The sequence below is a fragment of the Trichosurus vulpecula genome, chromosome 6 (genome assembly GCF_011100635.1).
Source record: "Trichosurus vulpecula isolate mTriVul1 chromosome 6, mTriVul1.pri, whole genome shotgun sequence".
Lineage (NCBI taxonomy): Eukaryota > Metazoa > Chordata > Mammalia > Diprotodontia > Phalangeridae > Trichosurus > Trichosurus vulpecula.
Window position 1 is genome coordinate 194331514 of NC_050578.1, and position 9363 is coordinate 194340876.

Genomic DNA, 9363 nt, shown 5'->3' on the forward strand with positions numbered 1-9363 from the left:
CCCCATTTGGGGTCACAGCCTCCAGTTTGAGAAGTGCTCTACAATGTAGAGAACTATTCAGGGATACTCCTGGAGCTCTGAGGTCCTAGGATGGAGCAATCATTACATTCATATAGCACTATTAAGATTTACAAAGTCGTTTTCTCTTACAATAGGGCTTTGCTCAGTTTTATGTGTTGCAACTTTGAAAGACTTAAAATCTTTGATCAACATAATAACCAATCATGATTCCAGAGCAGATGAGAATTCCACGCCTCTCCTGACAGAAACAATGTACTCAATATACAGAATGAGACCTATATGTTTGGATATAGCCAAATAGTGGAAACTTGTTTTCTTTGACTATCCATTTTTGCTACAGGGATTTTCTCTGTCTCTCTTTTTTTTTTTTCCATTGAGGGGCAGGGGTGGCAGTGGGTGGGAAATAAATACTTGTTAATTGAAAACAATTAAAACAGTTTTCATCATTTCCCCAATCAATTTGATGAGGTTACAAGCTATGGGCCTTGATTTATAGGCTACTTCCCTTGAAGATACTAATCTACCCTGGGGCTCAGTGACAGGACAGAGGAAATCCACTTGATAAGTACCCAGTGGTTGAGGTTGCCCTCAGGATGATTGGAGGTTTGAGTATGTGGATGGACTTTTTTTTTGACTCTAGTAAAAAGTGTACCCACCCCCCACTCTACCCCCATAGACCTGGATCATGGAACTATAGCAGTTCCTGTCTAATCCATGTCTATAAAAGTCTCTTTTTTTTCCCCCACATGCTTTCTTTTCCTTAGACCTTCCTCCCCTTTTTCTCCTCTCCCTTTCCCTTTCTTTTCTCCCCACCCCTAGCCAAATATGGCCACTTGAAAGAGCAATACATGACCCAAACAGCATGTTTTTGTCTAGGTGGCCTGAGGTTCCTATTACCTAATTTCTGACCACCTTTTGCCTCTCTCTAGCTTTTCCTGAGCACAAGTTAAAAGTTAGTTTCTGAAAATGGACCTTCCACTCATTGTGCTCTCAGTAATCCCAGATTTAAAAGTTCCCAAGAGACCAGGAGTTCCTGAGTTCAATCCTTTGGCCATGAGTCTCCCAAAGGTAGATTTCTTCAACTGTCTTTTAGAGAGGAAGAAAAGACCACCAAGAGGCGAACAACCTTCAGTTGAAAGACCAAAGCCATGCTGTGGGACAAGATATATGGAGCATATTGACCCATTACTGTATCTCCAAGAGTAAAGGGAAATTATATATTTAACAGCCCCCGAAAATGTGTTTTCCCTGGGGGAGAGTCTAATGGGCTATTTGAATATTTTTATTTGTTTGAAGGCTCCTGTGAATCCTTCCTGTCTTATCCATTTTCTGTGGTGGACTGTCCTATGCACTTAGTGCATATAGTACATAGTAGGCACTTAATAAATGTTTTTCTATTGATTGATTGTTAATCATGTTGTACATTGAGATCCCATGTGGTAGTTGGTAATCCCATCACCCACATTTGGGGAAACCTAGACATAAACCATACCCAAACAATCTTGGTCCCTACCATAAAACTCTGGGGTGGGAGTATAAATCAGAGAGAAAATGGTCTTTTGGGGTCAGATCCCCAGGATTATACCTGGTTCATGTGAACTCAGAATCCTTGAGGGGACTCTTGGCTATGGTTTATACTCTCAACCACCCTGTGAGGTCCTTAACAAAAGAGACAGACTGACCCAAGATGCTAAAAACAGTGAGCCTTTATCAAGGTACACTTTAACTCCAGAATGGAAGGTATGAGTCCCAATATGAAATACCTCAGGGTGGGCTAAGGCCATCAAGGATATACCTAGGGGGCCAAGAATTCACATACACACTAAGAAAGATGACTGCGACCTCAGTGGAAGAGAGAGCTAACAAACATGGAAAAGGCTGCCCTTTGGTGGGGAAACACTGAAGCTCTGCCAAGTTCCTGTTACTCCTTCTAGGCTGATGGGTGGGAAAGGTGGGTGCTCTATCACTTTGGATTTCAGAGCAACTCATGACACACTGTAGCTCTGCCTAAATGCTGAGACAATCCCATACATTGTAACAGTGGGAAAGTTAATAAGGCCTAGAGGTTTTACAGTGAGAAGTGTGGTTCCCACCTATGACATCATAGGTAGAAAGACACTAGGAATTGACCAGAAACACTGGGCGTAGAAGTTTCCAGAAAAGGGAAGGAATGCTACAAGGAAGAATACGTAACACAGAGACGGCTTGTCAAAACAAAGGCTATAGGTTTTTCTGGCCTATCACTGGTAGATAGTGGAGGTATTAACACATCCATTTTACAGATAAGGAAACTGAGTCTTGGAAAGGTTAAGTGCCTTGCTTAAGGTCATACCACTAGTAAGTGGCTGAGTTGGGATGGGAACCCAGGTCTCCTGTTCCCTGAATCCTGAATTTTATCCACTATGCCATGTTGCCTCACACATTATTATATTATAGTACATTTCTGCCAGCCTTGTTCCACACAAGCCTATATTGCAGGAATGACCTGAAATATTTATACCTAAAATTTCTTTTGAATGCATAGTTCTTTTCAGTCAGAGAAAGGATGAAGTTTTTCTGTTTTATTCTTCCAGTGGTAGTAATGAATAATGCTAGGACATAGGAGAGGATGAACTGACTTCCCCCAATAACAAGGAATTTGGGTGTGGACATCCCACTCCTTAGGAGGGGGTGGAAATTTCCATATACTGACTGGCTTGTGCAGGCACATTCCTCTCCTCCAAGAGTAGGGTGAGAAGAATCTGATTCATTAACACTAACGGCAGCAACAATCTTATATTGAAAAGATGATTGCTCATGTAAGGGAGTACCTTGTTTGGACTTTGACAAGGTTAAAGGTCATAGGCGAGAGAGATGCAGAAATATAAAGTTAGAGGCAAAGTAAACATCCTGCTGGTGTAAGGAACCTGTGGCCCGGAGGCCACATGTGGCCCCCTAGGTCCTCAAGTGTGGCCCTTTGGATTCTGTCAAAGGGCCACACTTGAGGACCTAGAGGGCCATATGCCACAGGTTCCCCACCCTTGCATCTTAGAAAAGTCATGATAATTCCTGACTACCTCCAGGTTTTACAGAGGGGAAGATGCTTTATAATTCCTGTTCTTATGATGCCATTTGAGTTAATGCCTTTGCTAAGAACTGAGTCTACTAGCTTATTGTTAAGAGGAAGCACTCCAGTAGGGACATCATAAGCTATGGTATTAGAAATATAAGTACCTAGACAATTACTTCTAGAACCTTGAGAATAGATGCAACTACCCCTCTGGAGACTCAAGCTCTTAGTGCCGGTGTGAATTGGGGGAGAGTGACTAGAGAAGATGATACATTGCAGTTTTGAGTTTAGGTAATCATTTAGTGGGGAGAAGTGTCGAGTAATGGCAAGCTTACATCTCCTACCATACTATGTGGCAAGCATAAGTGTGTCAGACCAGGGCTTTATTTCCTAAGAGGTTGAAACTTGGGCACAGGAGATATTTCATAAGAGCAAAAAGATCAAAATACTGAGAAAAGGAAGCTTTCTCTCTGGACTAGGCTGGGGAAGATGAAGGAAGCTAGGCATAGAATCATTTAGGGAATGCATGCAGACAATATTTGCAAAATGTTCCCATTTCTTTTTTTCGTTCCAATGAAACATTTTTTGCTGATGTTTATTCTATTGTTTGCCTAGGTTTCTGTTAGAACAGGAATAGCTGGGTAGCTCAACCTGAGCTGATTTTTAGGTCTCTCAGTTTCACGCTGTGGTGGAACCCCAAGCCTCGTGGAGTACCCTTACTGGAAAACACTCCCCACAAATATGAACCCAAGTCTGTGATGGGCTAGTGCTGACTGGTCCACAGGTGATGAGCAACAAGTTCTTATGCTTCAGCATATACACATGTCTAAATAGAAGGAGGGTAATCAGAGGAACCTCTCCATATAATTAAGAGAATACCTTATCTCTGGGAATGGAGTGTCTTGACAGGTTAATAAAAAGGTCATAGTCTGAAGGCAATACAGAGCATGGATCCTTGTGGAGCACAGATCTAAAGGCTTCCCATATGGCTGAGCAGTTTTTATCACTATAAGGGAAAAACAAGCAATGGTATTGATTCATTATTTCAAAAGATCCATGACTTTAATCCAATTCAAGAAATCCTTTTTAAGTACCTACTATGTGCTTGACAAGCTGTTATAACACTGTACTGTTAACAAAGATTTAAAAAAAAAGTCCCAGCACAAAAGGAGTTTACATTTGACAGAAATTTAAGTTCTATTGTCAGGAAGTAATACATGCACAGAAAAGTAAATACACAATATTTACAAAGTACAAAATAATTACGGGAGGGAGAGGGAAGAGACTGGATGGCTAGGTGGTGTAATGGATAGAGCAGTGGGTCTGGAGTCAGGAAGCTTTAAGTTTACATCTAGTCTCAGACACCTACTTATTAGATATGTGACCCTGGGCGCACAGCTCTTGAACTTCTGTCTGCCTCAGTTTTTCAACTAAAAGGGGAGATAATAAGAGCACCTACCTTACAGGCTTGTTTTAAGGATAAAATGAGATGATATTTGTAAAGCGCCTGGCACATAGCAAGCACTATATAAATGCTTGTTCTCTTCCTTCTCCCTACAGAAATGCTCTCCACCAGTATAGATCACAATTCCCTAGTAGTCAGTCCATAAGCATTTACGATATGCCAGGCACTATACTAAGACCTGGGAGTACAAAAAGAAGGGACAAAAATAGCTCCCTGCCCTCAAGAAGCTTATGTTCTAATGGGGGAGACAACTATGAAAATAACTAGTTAGATAAGATGCTTGTTAGAGTAGATGGAAGGTCAGCTCAGAGAAAAAAGTGAGATTTGAGCTGAGTCTTAAAGAAAGCCAGGAAAACAAAAAGGCTGAGAGTTAAGGAAGAAGAGCGATGCTACCCAGAGAGCACAGCAGAAGAGAAGTTTCTTACAAAGCAGTTTGGGCTAAGGTCTGGTTGGGCATAAAGGCAGGGAGAAATACTTAATAGTATGATAAAATTGTCATAGTAAGGAAAGAATGCGTCCTTCAGCTTAGTCATTATTACCAGATTGAAGAAAACTACCTTTTTATCAGTCAGTTAATTAGTATTGGTTAAGCTCCTACAAAAAGCCTTATAGGGTAGGATTAAAAGAAGGGAGTGAATTCCTGGAATTATTTAAGAGTTTTTCTTTTGTAATCGTAAAGTGATTGGAGGAAGGGGGGTACTGAAGAAGACATTCAGTACCTGTCAAAGGGCGAGGAATATAATAGCAAATATAGGACAAAATGTTTTGTTTTATTCTCCCAAAAATCCACTTTCAGCACCCTCAACAGTAATGGGAAAATTTTGGAAGGGGGCAAGGATTCTGAGGGGAACATAATGAGTTCTGTTTTGGAGATGCCTATAGCACCTATATACTCTATGTAGTATGTATATAGTTTATACTGTATATAGCATACATACCACATATTGTATATCCTGTGAGGACCTATAGGTACCCATATGCCTATAATGCCTAGTTTGGAAATGCCCGTAGTGTCTATATGTACCTATGTGCCTATAGTACCTATGCACTTATACGTAGTATATATATAGCATATACCATAATACTGATATGCCTATAGTTTGAAATTTCCAAGAGACAGGTGACATGGGACTGGAGCTGAGAAAAAGAACTAAGGCTATATGTGTGGATATAAGAATCATCTGCACAGAGTTAGTAAGTGAACCCATGAAAACAGAAGAGATAACTGAGCCTGTATAGGACACAAAAAGAGAAAGATGCCTAGGACCAAGCCTTGAGGTATAGTCTCCGTGAGTTTCTATGGACAGAGAAAATCATCACCTGATAGCCAACCCAGGCCTAGTGAAAAACCCCTCTGCAGTTAGCAGAGGACAGCCACAACATGCTATCTTTGCTACAGAGGTACTAGAAACCTTTTTTTTTTTTTTGGAGAGGGGAAGGCAGGGCAATGGGGGTTAAGTGACTTGCCCAAGGTCACACAGCTAGTAAGTGTGTCAAGTGTCTGAGGCCGGATTTGACCTCAGGTCCTTCTGACGCCAGGGCCCATGCTCTACTCACTGCACCACCTAGCTACCCCAAGGGGGGGCACTAGAAACCTTTTGAGCTATAGGACCTACTTACACATACAATATGTTAAAGTCCTTTGTAAATTGTCAAGTGTTCTGTGGTTGATATTATTTCTTGAAATCCATTTTCATATTGCTTTAAATGAGAAAGTCTCTTGTCCCAAGATTCCTGAGAAAGTACTTCTGCCTTGGAGTTACAAAATAAAAATATAAAAAAGAAAGGTCGGGAGTCAGAGGAATTTTGAAAACAAAGGAGAGCAGGGCAGACCAGGAGACCTAGGCTCTCAACATCTCTGCGTCTTCCCCTGTCAGACAAACGTCCCCACTACTCCACAAGGAAACACTTAACTTTTCTCTGAAGGAGACACTCCCTATTACTTACCCGACTTCCGGGTTCACCACGGAGATGTACTCATTGCATCTGCCCAGGAAGATACTCTCCAAGTAGGGGTTAGTGCCTTCCCCACTCCATCGTTTCTCTCCCGCCCTGGTATTCACATCAGCTTGTCCCATCAGAAATAGTAACAGGAAAAGCGTCAGTCCCAGCAGTACTAGGTTGGAGGGCTCCATGGAGGAATTCCCTGCTGGGGGAGTCACTTCCCAGTAGTGAGGCAGGAAAGCGGGGAGAATATCTCTCTCTGTGCTACTGACAAGCGACCTATTGTAAGGAGCAAGTGAAGTTGCTAAAGTCCAGGGAGGAAGGACTTAGCTCAGAAAGAAGCTTTGTGTTCTTACAACTTTCTTTGACTTCTTCCTTTCCCAGTTCCTATTCCTTCTTTTCTTTTCCCTTTCTCTTTCTTCTCCTCTTTCTCCCTCAGACAGACGTGGATCCCACTGGAACTTTTGGACCTGGCCAGCAAAGCAAGGAATTTGCTACTGATGGGATTTAGACTGTGGGAACCCCCTTAAGCCCCACCCTGAATCTTCCCACTTGATCTGGCTTTTCATGCCCAAATAGCCTGTCTGGTTACCTCTGGATTGCCTTCCCACCCTTGATCCTGATCAAAATATCTATACCCCGGCTCAAGTTACCCTAGCTCTCTTATAGTCTGTCATCTCCAGGTAGCCTTCAGCTATTTCCCACCCTGGAGTCTGACCTCTAGTCACCCCAGTCCCATCAAGATCCTCCTTAGACTCCTCCTCAAGACCCTCCCTAAACCCCTCCTCTAGTCATCCCAGACTACTGGACCACCCCTCAATCCCTCCCACAATCTTTCTGTATATAAATCTCATCTTGCCTCCATGAAGGCACTCAGATTCAATTTATCTCTGCTCAGATTGTTCTGGCCCACTGGCATTAGCAACATAAATGCTCAGGCTCCCTAACCGTCTACCTCATATGGCGAATTTTAAATAAACTTTGTTTTTCTTTGGCTGAGAAGGCTTGAGCTGAATTCATTCGGCAGGAACTGACATGTCAGTATTTTGGGGTCTTGAGCACCCCTCAACCACAAACCTCATCACTACTGTCAGCAAAACTTAAAACTGCAAACCTTTCCTGCTTCATTTGGTATTCTCTTTTACTTTCATTAAGCAGAAGGTACTTCTCTTTGAATGAATGAAAAAAAAAAAACATTTATTAAGCACTTACTATATCCCAATCACCTTGCTAAGCACAGGAAGTGACTGATAACTTGCATCACTCTTTTAAAATTTTTTAATCTAGCTTTTATGATGCAGTAGAAAGAGCAGACAGAAAAAGGAATCAGAAAAATCAGGACTCTAGGCTTCACCTCTCCCAACCTTGATCTTATTTCTAAAATGGTAACAATTTCTAAAATGTTAATAACTAAGCTGGTTGTCTCACAGACTTCTTGAGAAGATCACTGTTTCTCTCTCCTGAGATCCAGTGGTTCATCACCAGTTGCCTATTAAACATTTCAAATTGTATTTCTCATGGGCATCCCAAGCTTGACAAGCCTGAAACACAACTGAAACGTCTCCTGTCAATATCCATCTCTCATCCAAACTTTCTGTTTCCATTGAGTTCATCCTCTTTCTCCCCATTTCACAGTCTTCTATTATTCTTGCCTCTTTATGCCATCCCACCCATCCATTCAGTTGCTCCTCACTCTATCCATATCTGTTTCTAGCTCTAGGATATCTCAGTCCACCCCTTTTTCTTTACCCACCCTAATAGAAGCCCTTATCACCTCTTATCTGGATAGCTCTGGAATATATACTTGCTCTCCCTGGGAATAGAAGTGTCAGCGCAGTCGCAGTCGTTCTTCACCTGGAAGGATAGCTACAGTACTTTTGTTGTGGTCTTACATCTTCCAATTCCAGTCTTTTTGAAGTACCTCACCCTATCAGAGATAGAGGCATCAGCAGTAACAGCAGCACCTGTGGTAGATGTTGGGGGCAGGGAGGAGAGAGGACTATCTGGTCCTTCCCTTGCGTTGGCCCAGGAGCTCCTCCCTGCTCCCCCTCACTCCACTGGAGGACATCCAGATCTCTTAGTTGAAACCACTTGGGGAAGGGAGGACTTAGTCACCAGCAGCGATCCGCCTTTGCCTCCAAGGCCCTTGTCTGTGATTTCTCTTGTTCATTGCAGAGGCTCCAGTTCTACAGCATCCTTGATCATCCTTTGGTAGAAGACTTGTATATTTCTTGCCTCTCCTGAGATTTCAGCTCTCCCCACTCCTTCAGGGCAATGAGAGAAAGGGACTACTAAGTGACATGAAGGCAGTCCGGTGGATAGAGTGTTTAATTTGCAGTCAGAAGACCTGTGTTTGAATCCTACCTCAGATACCACTGAATAGGTTCTCCCATCCTAATTTTCCCCATTTATAAAATGAGGATAATAATAAGACTTACCTAAGAGTGTTGTTGGGTCAAATAAGAATGCATAAAATGCTTTGCAAGCCTTAAAGCCCTTGGATAAACACTGCTTTTATTTCCCCAGGGCAGTCACAGCTCCTATGGCCCTTGGATCAAAAACCTTGGATGATTCCTGTCCCACAGGCATCCAGCTATATCTAATTACTTTCTTGAATAGAAGAATATACTGGAAGAGCCACTGAATTGGAAGCACAACAGACCTAGGTTCGAGCCCCCAGATCTGGCATTTAATAGTTCTGTGATCATGACCAAATCACTTGGCCTCTTTGTGGCTCTTTCCTCCTCTGTAAAATGAGGAAGCTGGGCTTGAGAATCTCCCAACTCTGGCATTCTGTGATTCCATTCTACTGCATGCCTCCTCCAGACAAACTGGTTTATCACTCCTCTGGAACAAGCCTTAGTGTCTTTGCTCATAACACTTT

At 42.4% G+C, this 9363-nt stretch overlaps 1 protein-coding gene across 1 annotated transcript in view; it reads right to left on the bottom strand.

The window, feature by feature from the left end:
• The window catches only part of BST1 (bone marrow stromal cell antigen 1), a 28916-nt gene extending 22246 nt beyond the window's left edge, over positions 1–6670 (bottom strand). Inside the window, exons 1-2 of the mRNA XM_036765405.1 lie at positions 6483–6670; positions 3950–4076 (exon numbers count right to left, since the gene is read on the bottom strand). Of these exons, the coding sequence (XP_036621300.1) occupies positions 3950–4076; positions 6483–6670 (315 nt within the window). The remainder of the gene's footprint in view (positions 1–3949; positions 4077–6482) is intronic.
• Positions 6671–9363: the final 2693 nt, after the last annotated feature.